This window comes from Panthera uncia (genome assembly GCF_023721935.1).
Source record: "Panthera uncia isolate 11264 chromosome B3 unlocalized genomic scaffold, Puncia_PCG_1.0 HiC_scaffold_1, whole genome shotgun sequence".
Classification (NCBI taxonomy): Eukaryota; Metazoa; Chordata; class Mammalia; order Carnivora; family Felidae; genus Panthera; species Panthera uncia.
In genome coordinates, this window is record NW_026057582.1 from 24,356,949 (window position 1) to 24,383,327 (window position 26,379).

A 26,379-nucleotide genomic window follows, 5' to 3' on the forward strand; every position below is an offset into this window, starting at 1 on the left:
TAACCGGCTGAGCCACCCAGGCGCCCCAGCTTCCTCTTTTTCTTACTAAGTCTGATCAGCAGTCCACCTTGGGTGCTCTCTTCATCTTGCATGTAGAAGGCATCTCAACACAGACCTCTCATCGGTTTTCTTATATTTTAATAATAGAAACAACAAGTACTGGAATACGAAAGGAGAGAGGATAGTCGTAGCCAGGCTGACAAGTTCAGGGTGCATATTCCTTTTTCTACCAAGCATAATGTCCTTTGATGAATTATACCCTTTATCCTGCATAATTGCTATTCACAACCCATTATTCATGACCAGCCTGACATTCTTGCTCAAAAAGCAGCTCTTTCCACAGCTGTCCTATAGTCTGATCAGAGTAAATGCACTAGACACGAATGGTCTCATAAAGGATAATCTTGCCATGACTGTTTTTAGAAAAATAAAGCACCAGGCATGCCTGCATCCTGCTGGCTCTGACTAACCTCTGCTCTTACATATTTTAGGCTTTAAAAGAGATAGATGAAGTTGGGGACCTATTGCAACTGAAGTATTCCCGTCATCGGTTGGTACCTCTACTGGACAGGCCCTTTGACGAGACTACATATGAAGAAACAGAAGACTGAGCCTTTTTGGTGCTCCCTTGGAGGAACTCTTCCTACCAGGACAGTGTGTGGCTTTTCTGAGCCAGTTCCAGGAACCATACTTCTGTGGCCATCTCACGTGAAAGACATTTCCTCAACTACTGACGGTGGCCACCTCACTCTAAATGGCATTTTGTAAATAGTAAAAAACTGCTTCACATTCTTCCTTTGCTACATTTCACCTTTCAAAAAAGAGGTGACCCACTCTACTTTTTTGTCCATTAAAAATGTTTTATTTTATAACTCTTCTCCTTGTGAAATCACGCTGACCCCAGCCTGTCCCTGGCTAACCACGCAGGCCGTTACCCTCTCCCCGCCCGCCTGCAGACTTGGCCCTACAAAAGCTCCTGCTGTCCCCCGCACTACAGCCTAGAGACTCACCCGGCCCTCCTTCCCAGGGAGCAAGTGCCTTCCGCTTACTTCCCATCCAGGTCTCAGAGGCCACCAACCTCAGAATCCTTATTTAACCTGTCAAGGATTCGACCAAAGTGTTCCTTTCATCTCAAGTTTAGCCGTTTAAGAAAAACCTAAACACTAACATTGCTAAAACCGCCCCTCATTATGTATCTCCCTCTGGCCAGCAGCCTCCCAAGGCTTGGTCTTGTTCCGTTTTGTTCTGGTCACCAGATGATTTCTTCCTTCACCATCAAATGTTTCTTTGTAATGGTCACCGTCTGAGGGCTATGTCCACTTTCTTGGGTTTTTCCCCAAGCTCTAAACTAACACTCCCACTTGCTATTTAAAACACTTAAATTGTTCAGAAAGTACCCACATCCCACCCTGGTCAGACCTGTTGTGGTGGAGCTGACTCACACCTCGCTGTGTGTTCTGTGTCTACAGCTGTTTGGCAGAGGGACCTGCCATCCTGCAGGGGTCAGAGGGCCGGGGCAGTGTGTAGAGAACGGATTACTCCCGGTGGAACATCTGTGGTTGATTCATACTGTTTACTTTTCTGCCTGGGTCTGGGTCCAGATTAAGATTTAAACTGATAAAGGAAAATGTTGGTAAATCCTCTACTCAGAAATCATTTGTCATGTTCCTCTTTAAGGATTAAAGTTATTAACTTACCCTTTTTAGAAGCTGACCCATTTAAATATTACTCTTCTGACTGCTAGTTCTCTTTTGTTATTCTTGATGTCCTAAGACAATTCTAATCTGGCATCTGGAGGTTAGGGTCTCTCTCTTTTTTCTTTTTTTTTTTTCCTCTTGAGCAATCCTGAACACCTGTATCTCTTTGCTAAACTGGGATCCTCTATTTCGACTCTTTGCAGGTAAGGGGACTTCATTCAGAGAGCTTTATACTGCCTGACCAAAGAACAAATCTGAAAACCACCGTGTTAAAGCTCTTACTTTTTTCTGTTGACCAAAGCTTAAGTGAAGAGGACTTTTGACTTTATTATATCCAAAATGAGCTTGTCTTTTAGTAGCCATCAAGTAATTATGGGGGAAGGATCGGGAACAGAATGGAAGAATACTGTGTGAAAGTAGTTTTGCACGTCTCTGTTTTTGAAATTACTCCTTGAACTGGTAAAAATACTCAGTCCAAATTCTCCTGGGTATCTTGTCATCAGCTGTGGTGTTTGTGCAGATATACGTAGGGGAGGACAGAAGCAATATGATTGTTGGGGAAGTTTTGTTTTCATGTCTTACGTTACCTTTGGTCACTCTCAACATCTTGAGAGCCTTCAGCCTTTGAAATACTCCAAGGTTTTGTTTTACTTTTTTAAACAATAGAAAAGGGTGAATGAAAGAAGCAAGTAGAAATGCAGGGACTATATTTAGCATGTGTAAATGGAAATAAAGAGATTGTGTCAACTAAGTAACTAGTCCTGTAAAAATACATTGCTAACCTTTCCCCTACATCTAGTTCCTCACCACAGAACCCCACTAGAGCACCAGAGTTTGCACTGTAGTTACTATCAAATTTGTAGGGTTTGCAAAAGTCACCAACTTTAAGCAATGAACTTACCTGCTACTCTTTTTACTTTGGCTTGCATGAAGTCACTGCAATTTAAAATGTCAGTATGGGCATTTAAATATATATATATATCTATATATATCTATCTATATAGATATATATAGATATATAGATATATCTATATATATAGATACACACACACACACACACATTGCTGGTGCAAAGTTATGTCAGGATAAATGTAGTTAAGTTACAAGTTTATTTTTGAAGAGACAAAGCTGTGAGGCAAAGCAGGATATCTGCTTTCTAGAGAACAAAATGTTACACACGCTGGTTGTCTCTTCTTGGAAACTGTAATACAAATCTAGGGTCCAGTCATATCACAAGTATCATTATTTAACCAAGCATCTGGGGAAATACAGGTGTATATATAAATACAGTCATTGGGAATGAGTAGACATAGGTATTGTTTGATGCATGGTTTAACACAGTCTGATTCACAAATCTGATGGGATGCAAACAGGTAGCAGCTAACTATTACTGCCAAAGCTGAGAATCGGAGTCAATCAGTAGAGATGGGGCTAAACATACCACTTTTTCTCATCCCTCTTTCTATTTAGCATTGCCTTTATCCATTTCAGGTTTATAAGACCTTTTTTTTGCAGATCACATCAGAAGCCAGGAAATTTATACCTAGGAGACATCACAATCACAAAGAATGGATCAAGAGGCAGTGGCAGATTCTCCTCCTGCCTTTATTTTAAAAGCTTTACCCCAGAATATGGCATACGCTCTACAGCAAGTAAATATGCAAAGAGTATTTTCAGGACTGGGGTCTTTGGAGCACTTCAACTTTTTGCTTTGCTCTAGAAAATTTCTTCCCTTTAAAAATCACCCTAGGAGCACCTGGGTGGCTCAGTTGGTTAAGTGTCCTACTCTTGATTTCAGCTCAGGTCATGATGTCATGATTTGTGAGTTCAAGCCCTGAGTTAGGCTCGAGCTGACAACACAGAGCCTGTTTGGGATTCTCTCTCTCTCTCTCTCTCTCTCTCTCTCTCTCTCTCTGTCCCTCCCCCACTCACATGCATACTCCTCATACTCTCTCTCTCAAACTTAAAAAAAATCATCCTAGTCTGGGGGCACCTGGGTGGCTCGCCTGGGTAAGCGTCCAACTCTTGATTTCATCTCTGGTCATGAGCCCCAGGATCATGGGATGGAGCCCCGCGTGGGGCTCTGTGCTGAGCGTGAAGCCTGCTCAAGATTCTCTTTCCCTCTGCCTCTCTCCCCATCTCATGTGCACGCTCTAAGAAATAAAAAAATAAATCATCTCCAGAACCCCCAAATACTGCTTGCTTGTTTGAAGAACTTGACATCTTAGTCCTGTAGTTACTATCTTAAGTTTTCATGATAGGGTGAGAATTTCAGAAAGTCACAGCATCCTTCTTCCTGATTCAGTCATGCAAGGTGAACAGAAATACCCTATACAACTGCTAAGGGCTAGGTGTTTGCTCAGTGCCCTTTCAGAAGCCCAGGAATGGAATATTCTGCCAATGATTTTTCTCTGTAATCCCTCCCTCCTATATTTGGCCTTTCTTTCTCTACCTTCCGATTCTTGATTGTTAGAATTTCAAGTCCAGAGAAGACATACGTGGTGGTGCTGTGTTTGGAGGATCGCTAGGTCAGATACTCTTTTCTTGGGACACTCAGCCTTACCTTTCAGGGGAGCTAGTGAGCTTCTTTTGCCCTACTTGAGGGAACTTATATCTAAGTTTGTTATGACTATTACAGTCTAGCTGAACTTCCTGGTGTTTAATATGCTCTGCTTCATTTCTGTTCGTGAAAACCAGGAGAAAATGGCTTACGTGGAGAGATTTCCTGGCTTCTCAGGGAAGGGGGAAAAGGGGACGCTATCTACCACTACCTCCCTGTTTTTCCCCCCACCCCGCCCCCTTTCCAAATTGATAAGGCTCTGGCCCCAATCATACCAGATTGGGCAGCTTAGTGAAGAAAAAGAATTTGGGCAATTCTTGTTTTGTAAGAATTTGTCGGGATGTGGCAAAACCATCGACAGGAGATCAAATACAACTGACTGTCTCCTGGCTCTCTTGTGTGAAGAACGGCTGGGACTGAATTCCCAGGGTGTCTTTCCTTCCCTGGTGTTCTAGGTAAGCCACCATGGACTTTGGTGGCTATAACCTGTGCGGTTAGAAAAAGGGAAAGAGTGTAATGCTTTTCCTCTGTCTGCCTTCATGAAGTTCAGAACTGTTGACCGTCTCCCACAGGTAAAATCAACATAGGCCGAAGGGGTCGTGAAGCGGGGAGTCATGAAAATCAAAAGATTCTTCTTGGCTGTTGAGCAGCTATTTGCTTAGCCCAAGAACGTAAGATAAACTGCTACCTGCTTAACACGGAAGCTCAGTGCCCCGCAGGCATCTTAATCCATTAAGCCGGTTAATCAAAATCCCTTCCACTCGGAGAAAAGCATATCTATCTTCTCCTCAGCTTTGACCACAGGAAATGTAGTGTTTGGGCTCCTGCCCAATTCCCGTGTGCCCAGATAGCCTAATGAGAAGATTGGCTTCCTGCCTTCTCATCCAGAAGAGACACCACGACCAGCCAATGATCCTTTTGCTTTTAATTTTATGGACAATGTTGCCCCTTCTGTCATCTCCAGTGACTTCTGTTTTCCAAGCACCTTTCGCTATAGACTGAGTCTTTTTTAGGTGGAAACCAAAGGAGTTAGCTTGATACTTACTGAAGTTGTTTAGTCTTCTCTGGTGGGTCTGGCAGTCCACCCTTGGAGGTGGCTTGATGGGGGTGCTGTGGGCAAGGTCTTGTTTACTACACAGTGCACATGATAGATGGCCTTAAACTGTGATTCTTTGTGGTATGATGAGTTATTATAAACCGATCCTAAAGAATGCAGTGGTTCTTAAACTGCTGTTACACGTTTTTATTGAAGCAATACCCAAAGCTCTGTTCTTTGGAGTGGTTGTGGGGAAGCTGAATGGAAAGTAAAGACAAGAGCAATACCCTGATGTGCTAAGTGTCCTGCCTTGTTGCCATCTCCATGGATAAGTGGATCCCTCCATGCGTGAGGACCCTTGAGTCAATTCAGAGCCTGCGTTTTCTGACAATTCTCAGGTTTCTTGTGCAAAGCTTGGTCGCTTGGCCCAGGCCTTCAAAGGGAGTGTGGGACATATTCCCGACTGGGGTGGATGGTAACTTGTCTTCACCCTTAACATCAGGTCATGTTCCCTCAGTGATGTTAAACCAGTGGTTGGAGTGATAAAAAGCATCCTTGATGGTTCTTTACAGGATACTGGTGAAATCACCATGTCAATTCAGCCAGCATGTCCATACAGTCTTGATGATCCCTCTCTGTAGAAAGATAGCAAACATTAAGAGAAGGGGGAAAGAGAATAAGAACAGAGAGATAGCTTATGGGGAGCTGAGATCTTGTTTTGTTGGCCTTTGTTTTTTTTTGTTTTTTTTGTTTTTTTCATTGACCAATTTGCCTGTAAGCTGGACTTTGCAAGAGGTGCTGTGATAACCCCTCTCCATTGCTGGGATGCTTATCTAATCTGAGAAAGTGTGAGAGGGGGAAATGTAAATAAAAAATGTTAAATTCTAGTACTGTGTTAAAATGTCACTCTTCTCTCTTTCTCCCTTATCCCCATCTACCTTTTTTTGCCAGATGATTTTTTTTTTTTTTTTTTTTTACCTTGGATGACTGTGAAGCTATAAATAATGGGTTGGGTCAGGTGTATCAGTTATCAGTTTTGAGAGCACATGTTAAGAACTGAAGGGGGACTACTTGAAATGACTTAAGAATCATCCCATGCAAATAATATTGTTTTGCCCAAATAAACTATTCAGAAAGCTATCTCCGCCTTTATTCATTCAACCAATAAATATGGAGTGTTATTTCCATGTCAGGCTCTAGCATTACCAGTACCAGCAGCAAACAAATAAGCATCCGGACACATACATCATTTTACAAACTGGTAAGTCTGTGAAGGAAAAGTAAAGAGCATGATAAAAACAGGTAACCAGTATGGTTTAGACAGAGGTGATACAGAAACATTTCTAAGGCATGAAGGATCCAAAAGAAAGTGTGACTGATGCTCTGTGAGCAAAGGGAAGGATGCTGGGGTGCAGGGGTGGGGGGAGGTGGTGCTGATGAAGAGGGGGCAGAGGCTTGCTGCCCTGGGCTGTCAGGGTGCGGGGTTATCTTATGCATTGGGGAAAACCAGTGTGGAGTTGCAAGTGCTGAAAAAGATCACCACTAGAGTCCTTTTTTTTTTTTGGTAGACATTGGCAAGTTGGTAAAATGCACATAGAAATGCAAATAACCAAACAATTTTGAAAAAGAATTTGTACTACCCGATTTCAAAACTTGCTACAGAGCTACAGTAACCAAGACTGCATTTGGCATTAGGATGGTCATATTGAACAAATAAGACAGAATAGAGTCCAAAAATAGTGCTCACTTCGGCAGCACGTATACTAAAACTGGACTGGTACAGAGAGGATTAGCACACCTCTGCACAAGGATGACACACGGATTTGTGAAGACTTCCACATTTTTGAGTGATGTATAGAATTGTTCAATCACTATATTGAACACCTGAAACTAATACAACACTGTTAATTGTACTGGAATTAAAATTTAAAACTTAATAAGAAAGTCCAGGAATAGACCTACACATATATGGTTAGTCGATTTTTGACAAAAGTGCCAAATTAATTCAATGCGGAAGGTACAGTTAGTCAACTAACGGTGCTGGAACAACTGAATATCTAGGGGAAATGACCTTCAACTCTTCCCTCACATATGCAACAGTTAAAGCAAAGATCTGAACATAAAAACTATAAAACTTCCAAGAGAAAATAGAAAAATCTGTGACTTTGGATTAGGCAACGATTTCTTAGAACACAAAAAGCATGGCTCAGAAATACTGATAAGCTGGACTTATCCAAATGAAAACTTCAAGGGACGCCTGGGTGGCTTGGTTAAGCATCCAACTCTTGGTTTCGGCTCAGGTCATAATCTCATGGTTCGTCAGACTGAGCCCCACGTCGGGCTCTGGGCTGACAGCATGGAGCCTGCTTAGGATTCTCTCTCTCCCTCTTTCTCTGCCCCTCCTCTCTCTCTATCAAAATAAATAAATGAACTTAAAAAAATGAAAACTTCAAGTTTCCACAAAAGGAAAATGCAAACTCCAGACTGAGATAAAACATGCATAACACATATCCAATAAAGGCTTTCTATCCAGAAAAAAAACCTTAAAACTCAATAAGGCAAGGCTATTCAATAAAAAATAGGCAAAAGATTTGAACACTTTTTTTTAAGATTTTATATTTTTTAAGTATTCTCCATGCCCAGCGTGGGGCTCAAACTCACAACCCCGAGATCAAGAGTCTCGTGCCTTCCAAACCTAGTCAGCCAGATGCCCCAAAGATTTGAACAGAATTGTCACAAAAGGAGATGTGCTAATGGCCAGAAAAGCACAGGGAAAATGTTCAACATCACTGGTTGTCAGGGAAATGCAAATTAAAACTACACTAAGATTCCACTACTCACCTACCCACTACAATGGCTGAGTTAAAAAAAAAAAATTTTTTTTAATGTTTATTATTTTTGAGAGGCAGAGACAGAGTGCAAGCAGGGGAGGGGCAGAGAGAGAGCGAGACACAGAATCCAAAGCAGGCTCCAGGCTCTGAGCTGTCAGCACAGAGCCCGATGTGGGGCTCGAACTCACAGACTGCAAGATCATGACCTGAACTGAAGTAGGCCCTTAACCGACTGAGCCGCCCTGGTGCCCCTAGAATGGCTGAGTTTAAAAAGAATTACAATACCAAGTGTTGACAAAGGTATGGGAATACAAAGTGTATAGCCATTTGAGAAAACAATTTGGCAGATTGGGGCAGTGATTTCATCCACCTAAGAGAAGCATGCCCACACTTGCACTTGAATATTTACAGCTGCTAGATTTACACCAGCCCCAAACTAGAAACAATCCAAATGCTGTCATTGTGAGTGGCAAGGACGTTGTAGTATTATGTTCATGGGATGGAATACTGCTCAGCAATGAAGAGGAACAAATCACTGATACCTACAACTGTATGGATGAGTCTTAACATGCTCAAATAAACCAAACACAAAAGAAAACATAAATATGATTCTATTAATACAAAAATCTAGAAAGGCAGAAGTAACCCATGGTGACAGAGAGGGGATAAGTGGTTGCCAGGGAGCTAAGATTGGGAAGGTAGGAATGAACTGCATCCAACAGGATTTTCAAAAGATAATTTTGGGGCGCCTGGGTGGCTAGGTTGGTTAAGTGTCTGACTTCAGCTCAGGTCACGTCTCATGGTTCGTGGGTTCTGGCTCTACACTGGGCTCTGTGCTGACAGCTCAGAGCCTGGAGTCTTCTTCGGATTCTGGGTCTCCCTTTCTCTCTGCCACTCCTCGGTTTGTGCTCTTTCTCAAAAATAAATAAACATTAAAAATGTTTTTTAAAAAGATACTTTTCAAAAAAACAGAATGATTCTCTTACAGATATAAAAATGAACATGAGTTAAAGATTTTCTTTAACTCCCAAATGAGGAAACTGGTAAAGATATTATAAGCAATCAAAGGAGATACTGAAAAACAAGAACATTTATAGATCAAGAATATTGAAATGGATGTGCAAATGTAGGCAAAACTGGGGGCACCTGGGTGGCTCAGTCGGTTAAGTGTCTGACTTTGGCTCAGGTTATGATCTCACGGTCCATGGGTTCGAGCCCTGCACCAGGTCCTGTGCTAGCAGCTCGGAGCCTGGAGCCTGCTTCAGATTCTGTGTCTCCCTCTCTCTCTGCCCCTCCCCTGCTCGCGCTTCTGTCTCTCTCTCTCTCTCTCTCTCTCAAAAGTAAATAAAAATTAAGAAAAAAAATGTAGGCAAAACTGGTTTCTTCTATACTGGGAGGTCAAATGAACCTCAGAGGACAGGACATAACTTGCATTTCCATATGTAATAACTGTTTTACTTTGTTATTCTTGCCTACAACCTATATAGGGCTGTAAAATAGCTCAAAGAATCAAAGAGGAGAATCAGATGAACTCAGAAGCATGTACTGTATGTAGACGATGCCTTGTTTTCCACTGAAGATAACCAAGAGCATTCATGAGGAGGCAGTGAGAACAGGAGAGGATATAACAGAACCAGTCAGGAGGCTACTACAGCTGTCCAGGTAAGGGGGAGAGGGGCCTGGAGCACAGTGGTAGTGACTGACTCAGACAGGTATGCACAAATGAATGAACTTGAGCTCTGACTTTGAGCTGGCAGAAGGTGTAAAAGTTTGATGAAAAGAGGGGCACCTGGGTGGCTCAGTTGGTTAAGCGTCCGATGTCAGCTCAGGTCATGATCTCTCAGTTCATGGGTTCGAACCCTGTGTCAGGCTCTAAGCTCAGAGCCTGGAGCCTGCTTCAGATTCCATGTCTCCCTCTCTCTGCCCCTCCCCTGCTTGTGCTCTGTCTCTGTCTCTCAAAAATGAATAAATGTTTAAAAATTGTTTTTTAAATGCTAAAGAACAAGGTAGTCTCACTTTTTGTCTAGAAAAAAAAAAACACAACAGTATGACAAAGCAGGTGCTCAAATGCAGGTTTCTTTGGGCTAACAGTTGAATGTTTACCATGTACCAAGCATCTTACTAGGTTGAACCTCATGAAATTGCCAATATTTGGCATTTTTGACCAAAAAATGGTAACTGCACCCTAATAAGAATCCTTAGCATAGATTCTTACTTACTTCTTACACTTGTGAGGTAGGTACCCCCCCACCCCCACTCCCCCACTTTTATAAATGACAAATTCACCAAGAGGTCAAAGAACTTGTCCAATAATATCAACTTCTTAGTAAATGGTAGAAGCCGGATTCAAACCTTGGTGGCCAACTCCAGACCCAGTGTAATCCCTGTGATGCACTACTATTCAAACCACTGCCTATCAACAATAGCCAAAATATGGAAGAGCCCAAATGTCCATCGATGGATGAATGGATAAAGAAGATGTGGTAAATATATACAATGGAGTATTACTCGGCAATCAAAAAGAATGAAATCTTGCCATTTGCAGCTACGTGGATGGAACTGGAGGGTATTATGCTAAGTGAAATTCGTCAGAGAAAGACAAAAATCATATGACTTCACTCATACGAGGACTTTAAGAGACAAAACAGATGAGCATAAGGGAAGGGAAACGAAAGTAATATAAAAACAGGGAGGGGGACAAAACAGAAGAGCCTCATAAATATGGAGAACAAACAGGGTTACTGGAGGGGTTGTGGGAGGAGGGATGGGCTAAATGGGTAAGGGGCACTAAGGAATCTACTCCTGAAATCATTGTTGCACTATATGCTAATTTGGGTGTAAATTAAAAAAAAAAATTAAAAACAAAACAAAACAAAACACTGCAGAGCCCTAGCCTGTGCCGCTGGGGATTGGAATCGTTTCTCAGAACTGTGCCTGGGCCCCTAAGTTTTCCACTTTGGCTAAACCCAGATCCCAAGACTTACCCCTATGGCATATTTCCTGGCCATCCTCCCAGCACCTCCAGGGATTTGCTATTCCTGCCCTGAAACCAGGCAGCCTTTGTGGTCCCTGAATAGGCATTCTTCCTAGTGTCTTCCCACAGCTCCTCACTGACCTGTCCAAACCTCTCTGCCCCCACCCTGCATCACTGCGCTCACATTCCCTCACAGCCCCCATCCAGGCCACTAAAATTGTCACTGCCCTTCAGGGTTCCTGATCTTTATCACGAGCTGAGGTTTTATTTCATGACCCGCATATGCTACACGTGAGGATCCCTGCACAAGAGTCTCGCTAGAGGGAGTGGGTGGTCCCATTGTTTTATCCGGGATAAAACTAGGTGACACCCAGTGGCCGGGCTAGATCTTCTGACCACTCCCTCAACGTGTCTTGCTGCTGTGCTCCTGGGGCTCTATCTTCACATCTGAATCTCAACTCTCTCTCGGTTTTTGTGCTCTGAGAACATCCTGAGGAAATCGGGTGCACAGTGGCAGGTGTTTTTCTGGGCTCCACCTCCAGCTGGGGAGCTCGGGGAGCCCTGGAGGAGTTACTTCCCGGCCTTCTTCCCTGAGCAAACCTACCTCGAGGCACAAACAAACATCTGCCCCAGGCCGGAGGGCTCTCACGCTGGGCTGCGGCGCGTTCCCCGCTCGCGGGGTCCTGGGGGTCCGTGTGTCCCCGCGCCGTCTGCGCGCCCGCGGGGAGGGCGACCCGCAGGAGTGGCAGTGCGGAGCCTGAGCGCGCCGTGCCGGCCGGTCGCGACGTCCCCCGAACAGGAATTCGCTCGGGGCTGCGACTGCACCAGCGGCGGGGACAGGGGGCGGGGAGGCGGCCAGATCAAAGGGAGCCGAGACTGTCCGGGCGCGTCGAGGAGCCGCCCCTCCGGGAAGGGCGGAGACATCCCGGGCGCTGACCCGAGAGCCGCACGGTTCCCCCGCCCCGCGCGTCCCCGCGACCGCCGGTCTCCCCCACCTCCCGCCCCCGCCCCTCGCCCCCCGCGGCCGGCGCGCTCCCGCCCTTGGAGGAGGCGAGGCCCGGCGCAAACGGACGCGCGGGAGCGGCTCGGGAGGCGCGGAGGCTCGGCGCGGAGCAGCGCCGGCAGGGAGACGATGCCTCGACTGCCCGGCCGCGCGGGGCTCCTCCTCGGCGTGGTGCTGCTGGCGGCGCTGCTGGCCGCGGGCCGGGCGCTCCCCCTGAGGAAGCCGCGGCCCCGGAGCCCCACGAGGCTGGCGGAGGTGAGCGGCGGGGAGAGGGGTCGGCGCGGGGTCCCGGGCGCGAGCGGCGACCTCAGAGGGCGGGCGCGGGGCGGGGACCAGGTGCGGCGGACTCCTCCCCCCCCCAAGCCCCCACCCCGACCGCGTGGCTGGCTGGCCGGCCGAGGACAGACTGCGCTAGTGGGCAGAGGGCCGGGCGCGGACCTCCCCCCACACGCCCCGAACGGCCCGGCCTCTCCCACCTGCGGCCGCCTCGCCCTGAGCGAACCTCTCCTGCAACCCCCCTGTCCGGGGGGCGCGTTCCGAGAGGAGTCGGGAGGGTGGGAGGGGAACGCGACGCTGCGCGGAGTTGCTGAGGTTCAACCCGCCGAATAACGGCCGGTGCAGCCTCAAATCAAACCTGCAAAAGATTGGAGTCCCTTTGGGTGTGAATTGAGACGAGATGAGGTAGTGAGTGGGGTCTTTCAACTTGCTGGAGAGTAATATCAGCCAGGGACCTTGATATTACTATGTAGTTGGAAGAGCAGAAGTCGCCAAGACGTGGCGGGGTGGGGGTGGGGGGCACTTTCTGGGTGGCCCGTAAGTGGGCTTTGGGGATGCGACCGAAAACAGAGGAGCGAGTCGGGGAAGAGTAGTTTAGACGCGAAGAGGAACCACGGTCTGTCGACACCTGTCTCCCTTCACCAGGGGTCCACAGTCCAGCCATCACTGCGTGGATTGTCCCCTTGGGGACAAAACCCTCCCGACTTGTTCCAAGGTTTGCGGGCTGGTGTGGTAGGGGGTCCTGGCTCCTTCCAGGCTCTGAGCTGTTCTAGGAGGAGGAGGCCAGAGTAGTTCTTTCCATTTTCCAGACGAAGGCACTGAGAGGCCCCGCCGGGTGCGTGCAGGAGACCGGTGGGTGAGCGGCACCAGAGCTTGGGCTGCTAGCAGTGCCCAGGCTGCTGAGGCCCTCCAGAGGCAGCGGGAAGCACCGCCTGCATTTGAGGTCTCTGTGGACTGGTGTTTTATCCACGTTTTTTTTCAACGCTGCCTTTCTAAGGAGCCTTTTAGACATTTTTCCCCCCTAAGTGCCTCTCCCACTGAAATTGGGATATACCATTTCATGACTATACTGTTTATGTATCATGGCACTTGGGTATGTTACAAACCATTGTAATATCTAAGATTTTTTGCCTCCTGTTGAGACTACATCCTGTAGACCAGAGTTTCTCATCCTCCACAGTCCTGTCATTTGGGGTTGTATAATTCTTTGTTGTGCCTTGTGGGACATTTAACAGCATCCTTGGCCTTAACCTGTTAGGTGTTTGTAGCACCCACTGCCGGACAGAGCCAGACATTGCCCTGAGTTTCCTGACGGACACCCCTCTCCCCCACCATTGCTGACAACCACTGCTGTAGACAAATCCAGAGGAAGTGAACATCCCCTGGCCAGTCCCACCTCCTAGGTGGAGGTGGCAGTGGTCATAAAGTTAATTGAATTGGCATTTTTTTCCTACTCATTTTGACATATTTTCTATTTTAGTACTTACTGCCTTGTATTGTGATTATTTTTGATATATTTGCCAGATCTTCCCCCGAGACCAGTCTAGAGGATAGGTTATTTCAGAGCCAAAGTCATACCCCCAGCTCCAGTATAGGGCCTGGTGGAACCCTCAAACATATGTTAAATTAGTGCCATGAATGAAAAACAGAGCTTAGAGCCCAGGACCTGGGGTTCTGGTCTCAGTGGGTCATTAACTCAGGTATGACTCACCTCAGATGATTTCCTGACATTTAAAATAAGGGGCTAAGTCATCTCTGTGATCCCATCCAGTTCAAATACTGCTTCAGAAGTCCATGTGATGTGTGTTAAAGCTGTTATGTAATCAAGGTGGTAGTTAAGACATTATGTTGACATAATGCAGACTGCTCTTCTAGGGCCTTAGGTGATATGTCAGCAATAAATGACAACTCCAGAGACTTTTATGACGAAGCTGAAGCACATATGGCCCCTCGGTGTTGTTCCCATGGGTGTTGGATGGGTGTTAGTCTCATTTTCCAGATGAAAAAAATCAAGGCACAGAGACATTAAGCCTGAGACTGGGAGCCAGGTCTGTCATTTCAAGAGCTAGACCCGGGACCTCAGGGTCCATCTTTGTATGTCATGCCCCAGCCTGCTCATCGTAAGTCTTGAAAGGTCTTGAAATCATTGACATCGTGAACAAAATGTGCCACCCTCTCTCTGGTCAGGCCTGTTGCTGAGCATCAGTTTACTCCCACAGTCAAATGGGAATAAGAGAACCCATTCTGTCAGATGGCCTGCTGGGTGAGAAAGCACTGGACGTACACATGTGTGGCATTGTCGTTACAAGAGTTTGTTGGGTGAGGCGCCTGGGTGGCTCAGTCGGGTAAGCATCTGACTCTTGATTTTGGCTCAGGTCATGATCTCACAGTTCATGACTTTGAGCCTCGCATCGGGCTCTGCACTGACAGTGCGGAGCCTGCTTGAGATTCTGTCTCTCTCTTTGCCTTTCCCTCACTCATGCTCACTCTTTCTCTCTCTCTCCTCTTTCTGTACATTAAAAAGAGATTCAAACTCATAACATAGTTAAAAAAAAAAACAACACAAGGGTTTGTTGGGCACTAGACAGGCAAAGAAAGAATGACAGAACTCTGCCTTGGGTGTCTTCTGTTCTGGTTAGGATCCAAACACCACCCGAACAGCCACAGTGCCTAGCATTTTGTGGTCCTTGTCTTGTTTTCCTTGTTTTAGGGACGAGGAAACAGACAGTGGGTCTAATAACTAAGCCTCGGGTCTGCAGCTAGTGAGTGGCTGTCTCTCAGGCAGAGCTAAGTTTGAAGCCGAGCCTCTATGTTATTACAACCTTGGACTTTATGTAAATCCCTTACCCTCTCTGAGCCTCCATAGCCTCATCATTAACATAGAGACAGTCACATTCACCCCTTGGGGTGCTAGTGTTCATTCAGTCACTCAGCAGTGATTTATTGAGCTCCTCCCGTGTACCAGGCACAGGATACTGTGTGAAGCAAGCAGACAAAGTCCTACCTGCACTCTAGCTGGGGTGGCTGGGGTGACAGAAGGCACATCCAGGGCCTAGCTCAGGCCTGGTAGAGAAGATGTGCTCAGACAGTACTCACGGGTCAGGGCTCAGGGGGCTCTGCCCGTATCTCTGCCTTACTCCCTGTTGCCAGTGTCCAGTTGCTTGAGGGCTGTCACGGGCACGAGGGCCTGTTTTCAGCTGTACATGACCGATCTGAGGTGCCCGGGGAACAAATCCTCTCCTCCACCCAGAAGCCCGCAATCAGTGACTGGTGAGGTTTGCAGGTATGTAGCCCAGCTCCCTACTTCTGGGACCAGTAGGATTGAGCTCCACTTGTCCACCATGGTCACTAACTTGATGGAGCATTCTTTATTAGCTGCCTCCCACCCGTGACCCACTCCCCCACTCCCCCACTCCCTGCTGGTGTCTCCTGGGATCACCTTCCAAAGGAATGCCCTTGAATTCTGGTGTCAGCATTGGCTTCTGAAGAAACCCAAACTAAGACCCATGGCCCCACTCCACTCCTGAGAGTTCTGGGGCCTGAAGCACAGAGCAGGGGCTCTAAGCAGCTCTAGAGAAGGGTGGCTGTGACGTGTGGCTGTGGTGGTTAGCCAGGATTTTCTATGGCCTAGAGGTTGGAGAGGGCTGGAAATGAATATTCTGAGCCCTGCTGGATGCTAGCTCTCTCCCATCATTGTTCTCATTTTACACATAAGGATGCTCACAGAGGTTCTGTCCCGTCAGGGTCCCACAGGTCAGAAACCAGACTATTCAGGGATTCAGATCTAAGCAGCCTGACTTTAGAGCAAGGTTTCTTTCCTTTTTTTTTTTTTTTTTAAAGTTTATTTATTTAAGTAATCTCTACACTCAGCATTGGGGCTCAAACTCACAACCCCAAGATCAAGAGTCACATGCTCTACCAATTGAACCAGGCAGGCGCCCCCTAGAGCAGGGTTTCTTAATTGCAGCACTGTTTTTAAAAAAACTTAAAAAAAAAAAAATTTTTTTTAATGTTTATTTATTTTTGAGAGAGAGAGAGAGAGACACAGAGTGCAAGCAGGGGAGGGTCAGAGAGAGAGGGAGGCACAGAATCCAAAGCAGGTTCCAGGCTCTGAGCTGTCAGCACAGAGCCTGACGTGGGGCTTGAACCCATGAACCGTGAGATCATGACCTGAGCTGAAGTCGGCACTTAACCAACTGAGCCACCCTGGCACACATAAAAAAAAATTTTTTTTAATTTATTTATTTTGAGGAGAGAGAGAGAGAGAGAGAGAGCACGCGAGTATAAGTGGGGGAGGGGCAGAGAGAGAGAGAGGGAGAGAGAGGGAGAGACACAGAATCTGAAACAGGCTCCAGGCTCTGAGCTGTCAGCACAGAGCCCATCTCAGGGCTCTAACTCAGGAACAATGAGATCGTGACCTAGGCCGAAGTCCATGCTTGACCGGCTGAGCCACCCAGGTGCCCCTTGATTGCAGCACTGTTGACATTCTGGACTGGATGATTTTTGTGAGGGCTGTCCTATGTGTTGTAGGATCTCCCACATGGTGCCAGTAGAACCCCTCTCCAAGTGACAACCACAAATGTCTCCAGACATTGCCAAATGTTCTCAGATGAGAACCATTGCTTAACTACCCACTCACGAGGCAGTGATATCCACATCAGCCAGAAAGGCTGCAGACCCTGAACTCCTGCAGTCCTGAGGCTGCAGACAGAGGAGCTACTGAGCCAAGGCACCGGGACAGTTAGGGCTTTGGTGGCATAGTGAGTGGGAGCTGCCAGGAAAGCAGCATATGAGGATGTTCCAGGCCTCCAAGACTGGTCAGTGAAGGAGATGAGTTGTTCTTACTCATCTGTCCGTCCTCTCTGCTTGTCTGGCCTGGCTGTTGAGACCAGAGCACTTTGACTCAGTAACAGATTCCAGGGCCAGGCTCAGATGGGCCATGGTGATTAGTGCAGGAGCCTTGGAACCAGGTGTTTGGGCAACACCGAAGGAGGGGGTTAAAGGGGAGAGGCCAAAGGTTCTGACTCTCTTTTTCAACCCAAGGAAAGAAAGTCATAGTGAGAAATTAGACTGAATAAGCCCCTGATTTGTGAAATAGACTCTCCACACTCTTGCCTGTAGTGTCAGAGCAAAACAGTTAAGGAGTGTGAGCTCTCAGGTGCCTGGCTGGCTCAGTTGGTAGAATGTGTGACTCGATCTCAGTGTTGTGGGTTCGAGTCCCACGTTGGATGTAGAGATTACTTAATAAAATCTTAAAGAGAGAGAGAGAGAGAGAGAGAGAGAGAGAGAGAATGGGCTCTGGACCCAGGCTGTCTGTTTCAAATCCTAGGCTCTGCCACTAAATGTCTGTGTGACCTGAGGCAAGTTACTTGCCCTCTCTGTGCTTTAGTTTCCATTGTCAAAATGGGGATGACAGCTAGCACCTACCTCTGAGGGTTGTTGGGAGAATGAAATGAATGATTAAGTGTTTAGAACAGTGCCTGGCACACACATGCTGTGGAAGTAAGTGTTTGATAAATAAATTTCTGACAATCCTTCCAGGTAGGAATTATCCTCATTTTGCAGATCAAGTTGAATGAGCTAGTAAGAGGCAGAGCTAGGATTTGAACCCAAGCTGATCTGACTGTCCAGACCTGTGTTTTTTCACATGGCTTTAGGTATGAGATGGGAAGTGGAGTCAAGGCTGTGGCCTGGGTGGGGCATGCTTTACATCATAAGGCAGCTCTGGACAGTGCCCCCTCTGTCCTGTTGTAGAGACCTGAGCAATGGCTGTAGCCTGGAAGTAGGTGGATGGCCACCCCAGTGTCCCACTGTCTGAGCAGGTGAGGGCTGCTGCTGGAGTCAGAGACAACCAGGGTCTTTCACTTACTATCTGAGCCGAGGCAGGGACTGTCACGGTGTGGACCCCATGGGCACTGGCTGGTGGAGGGAATTACCTGGCAGACAGACAGCTGCGACGGCACCTGAACTAGGAAAAGGCGCTGGGTCCCAGACGGGCAGGAGGAGGAAGGTAGCAGTGGTCAGAGATGCTAAGGAACACAGCCCTCACGTGGACAGCTTGGGAGGGTCAGTGACAGGGGAGCCTGCTGGGGGAAGGCCCAGGTCTGCCACTACCCTCCTTGTCAGCCTTTCTGGGCCTTCCTGCCCTGACTTGTGAGACCCGCCATCTGTTCCTGGGCAAGAGCCCTGGGGGGTTCTGAGGCATGTGGTCTGTGAACTGCACTTGGAAACACTGCCTTAAACAACATGCTTCCCTCTATGGACCTCAGTTTCTTCATCTGTAAAATGAGGAGGTTGGCTTATGTTTCTTCCACGTGTAGAAACCTGATTTAGCCCCCCTGTTATGCCTCACGTTGGCACCATTTGTCCAAGCACTCTGTGCACATGGCCTCATTTACTCTCTGAGGCGTTAAAACACGTATGTTTGGATCCATGGTCACAGGGTGAATTTGTGGCCTGGTCAGACCCCAAGACTCCTGCATTGCCTACTTTGGGTCCATTTGGGGTAAGCCCTGACCCCAATCACCCCCTCCTCCCCTTCTCTCTCCTTCAGGTCTCAGCCTCCCCAGATCCCAGCTCTCCTAGGGAAGAGGAGAGGACCCCCCTGCTCCCCAGAACCCGCCTCCAGGCAGGGCCACGCCAACATAGGCGCCGGGCTCTCAGTGAGCCAGCAGCCCTGAGCCTGGACAAGGCGTCCATGCCAAGGACCCTGGAGGACACTCCCTTGCTGCTGGAGCTGCAGAAGCTGCCAGGATTGGCCAACACAGACTTGACTGCCCCAAACCCCAATATCCAGGTGAGAGCTACAGGAGGGCATAGGCCCAGTGGACACCTAGAGAGGAACTGGGCTGACCAGCTCCATCCTGAGGTCAGGCGTCCCCATCCTGTATTCCTTGGAGGGCGGGGGTTCTTTTGGGGGTCACAGAGTAGTGGGGGCTGCTCCTCTACTTCCCAGCTGCGGGCCGAGCAGGGCATGTGGCCCTCTGAGCCTGTGTTTTCCAGTCCATAGCAAAGGAGAAACAGCACCAGCCTGGTAGGGCTGTCATGAAGACCCAAGGAGTGGGGAAGCTTTGTGAATGGCAGGGCCTTCTAGGGAAATGGGGAAGGGGCGACTTGTGGCCCCTACCCAGACCCAACCCTTCCTGCAGGGTTGGTTGTGTGCAGAATGGGGTGGGCTCGTGGTAGGGGGCTGCCCGCCAGAGGGGCTTTATGGAGCCAGTGGGATTCCAGTTTACATTCTCCACTGCCAGTCCTCAATCCCTGATGATAAGAGTTCTGCATTTTGTGCAGCACCTACAGTTTGCAAAACACTTTCATCAAAAGAGAAAAGGCAAGGAGGAAGTGTAGAAACTAACATTCTAAAATTGTTTAAAAGTTTGTGTGTATGCGTGTGCGCGTGCGTGCATGTGTAAAACCTGGAAGTTTAATTATCAAAATGTTATTTGTCAGAGATGGAGTGGGGGTGATTTTAATTTTTTTCATTATATTTTGCTGGTTTTCCCCCAAATTGTGTTCGGCGTTCTCGTATTATTTTATAATAGCCAAAAACAATGTTTCAAAGTTCACTTTCATGTAAATGATTTCATGTTACTTATTTCCCGTCCACAATGTGGTGAATGAGAGCCCCCCCACCCCCGCCCCACCCAGGGCTGCTGTGGGACTTTGCTCTCTTTGCTACCATTTTCCAGCCCTACAGCGAGACCCAAGGCTGTTAGTGGCCCCTAATTCTGGGCAGCCTGCAGCAGAGTTCACAGCCAGCTCCTCTTAAACTAGTGGGTCTCTACCCTTGGCACATGTTAGAGCCACCATGCCTAGCCCCACCTCAGATAATTAAATTCATGTCTAGGGTTAGGTCAAGGAGTCTGGAATATCCAGGGGATTCTGATGCACAGCCAAGTCTTAAATTGTGACCCCGTGTGCCCTGGGAAGCCAGGAAGGTTGGCCAAGAGAATGAGCCGGTTTGGAGGAAAGGTTGGTCCTCTGCCCCTGCCCCCACACGTGTCATCTCTCCTCTCCTTGGAGCCTTGCTCTGAGCACTCCTTCACTGGCCGGCCTGTGTCTGACCCTCTGCAGGTGACCATCGAGGTGGTGGAGGATCCCCAGGCCGAGGTGGAGATGGACCTATTGGCTGAGCCCAGCAGTCGCTGGCCCCAGGGTGCCTCTAGCTGGCTGTCTGCCAAGGAGCTCTTCTGGCCCCTATTCTGGAGCTACCTGGAGGGCGAGGAGGGGAGGACCAATCTCAAGGGCAGAGCCCCAGGGGAAGAAGAGGAGGAGGAAGAAGTGGAGGAGGAGGATTACCCTGCAGAGTATAGTGAGAGTGAGGACCAGGAGGACAACGAGGAGGAAGAGGAGGAGGAGGAGGATCCTGGGTTCAGTGGGGCCACAGGCAGCTGGGAGCAGGGCTGGCTGGCCCCTGGGGACTGGGCCTTCAAGGAGCCAGACGGCTATGGTGAGCATCCCCACCTTGGCATCCCCGGCTGCTGCTTCTGGAAGTTCTGAGAGTAACTGGGGCTAAAGGGAGGCCTGAGAGCTTCACCGAGCAGGGGCAGCTATGAAGGCCAGAAGCTTAGGCCTGTACAAACACCATCATCTGCTAAATAGCAACATTATCCATAGCTTGCAAAATCTGTTTTTCCCCCAAACATTTGACCTTCACAACAGCCCTGAGACCCCCTAAGCAAATCGACGTTTGTTAATTTTATATATATTCATAGCTGTCACTTTCCAACAAATTGGGAAATATGATAAACCGCACCACTCATAACTGACCTCATTTTCAGACTGTGTGGGCTTGAATCCTGGCTCTGCTGCTTACCCGCTGAGTGACCTTGGGCAAGTTACTTAATCTCTCTATGCCTAATTTACTTCCTCTCTAAAATGGAGAATGGCACAACCCTTAACTACGTAAGATTGGGTGTAGAGGGTATTGAGTTAATACATTTAAAGTGCCAGCATGTAGTAAACTAATTATTGGCTATTTTTATTATTTTTATTAGAAAACAACATAGCACAGACTATCAGAAAATACCACCTAACATCTGGCCAGCTCCCATGACAGCCATTCTTGTTGTCGTTCAGGTTTTCCTGGGTACAGATGTGTTTCATGGACAGTTACAGCCATTCTCCCTAGAGCCCTGGTATTTCATCCTTGGACAGCGGTGCCATCATTAAGACTAAGGCATAGCAGGCTTTCCCTGGTTCACCAAAATGATGTAAATTGACAGTTTTCATGCCTTTCAGCTTTTCTTCCATTAATTTTCCTTAAACTCTTGGTGCCCACCTGCTCTGGCATGCCTGGGAAGTGAGGAGAGAGCTGGGTATGTCAGTACTTTGGGGGTTCCACAGAGCCCCCTGGGTCCTCAGGCCTGCAACAGCCAGAGGTCTGAGGGTGCAGTCATGGTGTATTTCAGGTTCCTCAGACCAGGTCTTGGTCCCTATCATGGAAAGTCAGGACTTTCCTTAATGTCCCCAGTGCTGGGGAAGTGTTGTCAGCCTTGGTTTTAATTAAGATAAAAATTATAGGTCAGAGGAGTGCCTGGGTGGCTCAGTTGGTTGAACGTCTGACTTCGTCTCAGGTGATGATCTCTCGGTTTGTGAGTTCGAGCCCTGCATCGGGCTTGCTGCTGTCAGTGCAGAGCCCACTTCGGATCCTCTGTCCACCCCCCCTTCTCTGTCCATCCCCTGCTCTCTCTCTCTCTCTCTCTCTCAAAAATAAATAAACATTAAAAAATTACAAAAAAAAAAACCCTCTAGGTCAGAGACATAGGGGGACTTGCCCAGGGTCACATTGACAGTGGTCAGGTAGCTTCCAGCCCCAGATATCTTTTTCTCATCGCTGTGTTGGCACAGAGTGGGTGGCTGGGATTGTTGCTGTGTCTGTAGAGCCACCTGATGATTTACATGGGTGTCTACCATGCAAGGGTCCCTGGCTGAGGGACAGGTGGGGGCTGAAGTCCAGCCCGTGCTTCGTCCGCTAGGCTGGGAGCCCTGGCACGGATGGCACCCTCCTGAGGAAGGGGTACCCTTAGCTAATCTGCACCAATGCGCCCTGTGGGCTGTGCTCACTCACCCCTGGCTCCCTGCCTTGACCCAGACTATGAGCTTCAAGAGGAGTGGAGCCCCTGGTCTCCCTGCAGTGGGAGCTGCGGCAGCGGCAGCCAGAGGAGGACTCGGCCCTGCGGCTACGCCTGCACTGCCACCGAGTCCCGTGCCTGCGACCTGCCCCTTTGTCCTGGTGAGACGAACCCCAGCTCCTACACAGGCAGAGGCTTACACTCTGGGCTTGGCCCCCTGGGAATGTGGGCCTTGTTTGAGGGTGGGGCCTGGAGAAGGGATGCAGGAAGCTTATAGACACGGTGGTTCTGCCTCGTCCCAGGCCTAGTCCAGATGCTGTGGGCACCGAGAGCCTAGTGAGGGCTGGGCTTCCCCACTGGGAGCACAGAGGTGCCCTGGGGCCCCACCAGCCTGGCCTCCTCTCTTCCCAAAGGCACCGAGGACAAGGACCCCTCGGGCTTCCCCGGTGAGGGGTGGCCGCCCCTGGCCCACAATGCTACGGACATGCTCAGCCCAGGTCAGTGGGGAGCTAGGCCCTGCTCCTCGGGGCTTGGGGAGAACCTCTCTCGGGAGGGTGGAGCATCACTGCACAGGAGGAATCTCACCCCCATCCACTGAGGCAGAGTACATGTTCCAGCTGGAAGATTAGTCTCCCCAGCAAAGAGGCCCTGTCATTTCTGAGTCCCTGTCATTTCTAGCCAGGCCATTGGCCTTTCCCAACCTGATATTCCTGCTGGGAAGACCATCCTGATGGGAGCCACTGAGCTTGGAGATCCATCTGGTGGGGCATATTCTCCCTGGCTGCGGGAAGGGATGGGGACATTCTGGCTTCCACTCCCGGGTGCTCTTGGAGGCTCCTGGGTAGGCTCTGTGTGGGAAGGGGTGCTGTCAGAAACAGTTTAGGGGCCAGAATTCCAGGACTGCTCCTTCCAGCAGTTTGGAGCAGACGGTACTTTCACTGGGACATTCTGCATCCCTGTCTCTTGGTGTCACTTGCCCCTCACAAAGAGGTAGGCAGCTGCCAACAGGCCCCCTTGCGGGTGGGACCTATGCTCAATACTATGAAGCTCCCTGAGCTGGCGTGGTGGGCCTGGCACTGTGCAGGGCAGGGGTTCCCAGAAGACTAAGGCCCAGGATCTGCCTTCAAAGAGCTCGGGTGTTAGGGGGAGAGACACACACGACCAACTTGAGCACGATGCTGCAGAGTGTGCCCCAAAGTTCTGGAGCGAGGAGGAAAGAGCCATTCCTTCTGCGTGGCCAGAGTCAGTGGCCACATTCCCAAGGTAGAGAGAAGGGAGGAAGACAGCATAGATGGAGGGGGTCACAGTGGGCAGAGGTGAGAGTGGGCCGACACGCTTTCTTACCAGTTGCTTAAAACAGCGGTTCCTGCGCCCAACCACCCCAGCTCCTTCCCCAAGACCCCAGATCTCCCCCACCATCCAGCACATAAAGGGACAGCACCTGGCACTTCAGACAGCCTCCAGGCTCCTCCTCCAGCCCCTTGGCCAACATCCATTCTGAGCCGTAGCCTCTGGCTCCGGGTTTCCTGGGTGGTTGTGTGGTAGCCCTTATCTGGCAACAGAGGAGGCCAAGCTGGGCTGCACTCAGCTCCGCTGCAGGGCCTTCTCCAGGCATTGGCCCTTGATCAGCCCCCACCCCACCGCGGGGCTGACTGGCTCCCCTCCCCTCTGCAGATGTGGATAGCTGTGAGAAGTGGCTGAACTGCAAGAGTGACTTCCTAGCCAAGTACCTGAGTCAGGTGCTGCAGGACCTGCCCAGCTGCCCATGTGCGTACCCGCTGGAGGCCGTGTACAGCGCGGTGAGCCTGCAGGATGAGCACCGGGGCCGAAGCTTCCAGTGGAGGGATGCCAGCGGGCCTCGAGAGCACCTGGACGTGTACCAGCCCACGGCGCGCTTCTGCCTGCGCTCGCTGCTGTCCGTGGAGAGCAGCACCCTGGCCGCCCAGCACTGCTGCTACGATGCGGGCAGCCGGCTGCTGACTCGGGGCAAGGGCGCCGGTGCGCCTGACCTCGTCAGCACCGACTTCTCACCTGAGCTGCACTTCAAGGTGGACACGCTGCCCTGGATCCTCTGTAAGGGGGACTGGAGCCGCTACCACGCTGTGCGGCCTCCCAACAATGGCCGGGCCTGCGCCGACAACCCTCCCGAGGAGGAGTACCTGGCCCAGTTGCAGGAGGCCAAGCAGTACTAACCAGGGGGCTGCTGTTCTGGAGAAGATTCCTCTGCACACCCCTCACCCTGCCTCTGCCCAGACCCCGTGAGGCCGGCCGGCCTGGTGCCGCGGGCCCTCTGCTTGTGAACCCAAGGCAGGTCAGCACCCCAGGTGTCGGTGTGGGGCTGGGGACAAGGTCGAGGGGTGTACAGGGCCCAGGCTGAGGGAGGGAGCTCAGCCCCCAAGGTCTCTGGGTGATGGGGGAGGGGGGAAGTGTGTGTCTGTGGGGGCTGCCCTCTCCTGCCCCCTGGGAGGTGCTGTCCCAGCCTGGCCACTCATTTTCCTCCCTCTCCCTCTGAGCTGGGCTCTTCCACCCTGGCTCTGGGCACACGTCGTGATTCCCAGGGCCTGTGGTGCCACAGCTGCATTTTGTCAGGCTGACAGCCAGCCTAGCAGCCAGCCCTCTTTATCTCTGGTTGGTTGCGGGAGGCCCTCTTGTCCCACCCCTGCTGGGAGCCACCACAGACCCACACCGGGGCCCTAACAGGTTCTCCTCAACTCCGAGCTGCTTTTCAGTGGACACTACTTTGGTTAGGGCTGAAGTCAACCCGTGGGGCCCAGTGTGGACAGACAGGCTGAGGTGGCCGAGACAGGGCCGGCTCCTGGCTGGGAATGGGTCAACCAATTCAGGTCCCTTTCTTTGTCCAGCAATCTCTGCTCTGTCCAGGTTGTAGGGATGTGCAGAACTGGATGGCACTGCCCTGAATGGACACAGCTGCCAGGTCTGGGTGGGCTCAGAACAGCTCAGGAGGATGTGCACCATGGTGAGCTGGTACACCAGTTCTCAGCTCGGGGTTGGCGGCAGGGAAGCCCAGATTTGGGCAGTTTCTGTGGTGTTTGTAAAGGCTCCCACCATGGCCCACTTGACACTCCCGAGGTGATGTCATTGAATGCACTGAGCTCAGAGCTGGGAAGAGATGCACATAATCGGCTCACCTAGCAAACCTGGTGCTTCTTCCCTGCCCTCCTCACCCCCAAAATCTTACTTCCTTGCCTTGTGTGGGGTTGAAGGGCTGAAGTCCCCACCATCCTGTTCACAAAAGCTCCAAAAGGTGGGAACTTCAGCCCCTAGACAGCCGCCCTGAAGCTCTTTGTGATCCTCAGCAATAAAGCACTTTATTTTCAAATTCTGTCTGATGAAGAATTTGGAGCCTCACCAGAGGTGTAGGGAGCCCTGTGTACAGCCCAATCCAAGCCCCCACGGTCGTGTTTGTGACTCCTTAACCTAGCCGGGCAGGCAGAGCTCCTGGGATACAGAGTTTAGATGTAGATGTGAGTTATCCCTACTCATACTTGTACAGGATTTCCTAGGAGGTACGGACCTCAGAGCACATTTACTAGTTCTTGGGGAACAGGAAGACTTCCAAGGCAGAGGTCAATTAGCATGCACTCCAGAGGAAGTGGCCCTATTTCCCCAAGTACCTTGCTGCAAGTTTGGGCAGAGTTGCCCAAAGGACTACCCCTATAAGATGACAGAAGTGGACCTGTACCCTGCCTTGGTTGCTACCCTTAACAGACACTGCACTGTCACTACTGGCATCTGGGGAAGGACAGAGACACATCGGGAAGTAGGATGAGGCAAGGTATGTCCAGAGCCACCACCTGGAGACGCTCAGAGAACCAGATGTTTCCATAACGATCACACCTAGAGGTAAGTTTATTAGTCTGGTCCTGGGCCACAGTCTAAAAATACTCTGGTGCAACTAAAATATTACA

The 26,379-nt window shown here is 49.6% G+C and overlaps 2 protein-coding genes, 1 long non-coding RNA gene and 1 other non-coding gene across 6 annotated transcripts in view; 3 read left to right on the plus strand and 1 right to left on the minus strand.

Moving 5' to 3' along the window:
• SPTLC2 (serine palmitoyltransferase long chain base subunit 2) overlaps positions 1-6,432 on the plus strand; it is a 107,769-nt gene extending 101,337 nt beyond the window's left edge. Inside the window, exon 12 of the mRNA XM_049612408.1 lies at positions 492-6,432. Coding sequence (XP_049468365.1) covers positions 492-611 — 120 coding nt within the window. The 3' untranslated portion in view covers positions 612-6,432. The remainder of the gene's footprint in view (positions 1-491) is intronic.
• On the minus strand, positions 5,474-14,213 carry LOC125909314 (uncharacterized). The gene is made up of 2 exons (XR_007453650.1): positions 14,089-14,213; positions 5,474-5,928 (listed from the first exon to the last, which is right to left on the minus strand). It is a non-coding gene; the product is annotated as an uncharacterized LOC125909314 (long non-coding RNA).
• On the plus strand, positions 7,033-7,138 carry LOC125910470 (U6 spliceosomal RNA). The gene has a single exon (XR_007453980.1). It is a non-coding gene; the product is annotated as a U6 spliceosomal RNA (small nuclear RNA).
• Positions 11,706-25,790, plus strand: ISM2 (isthmin 2). Of its 3 annotated transcripts, none has more exons than XM_049612412.1 (6): positions 11,706-12,356; positions 18,931-19,173; positions 20,451-20,826; positions 22,471-22,611; positions 22,864-22,947; positions 24,125-25,790. In XM_049612412.1, exons 1-6 carry the CDS (start codon positions 12,231-12,233, stop codon positions 24,640-24,642), a joined length of 1,488 nt encoding a protein of 495 aa, XP_049468369.1. In that variant the 5' UTR covers positions 11,706-12,230; the 3' UTR covers positions 24,643-25,790. The 3 variants fall into 3 exon arrangements, with proteins under 3 accessions (XP_049468369.1, XP_049468370.1, XP_049468371.1); XM_049612413.1 differs by lacking the exon at positions 11,706-12,356 and adding an exon at positions 12,673-12,782; XM_049612414.1 differs by lacking the exon at positions 11,706-12,356 and adding an exon at positions 18,125-18,199.
• The last annotated feature ends 589 nt before the right edge of the window (positions 25,791-26,379 follow it).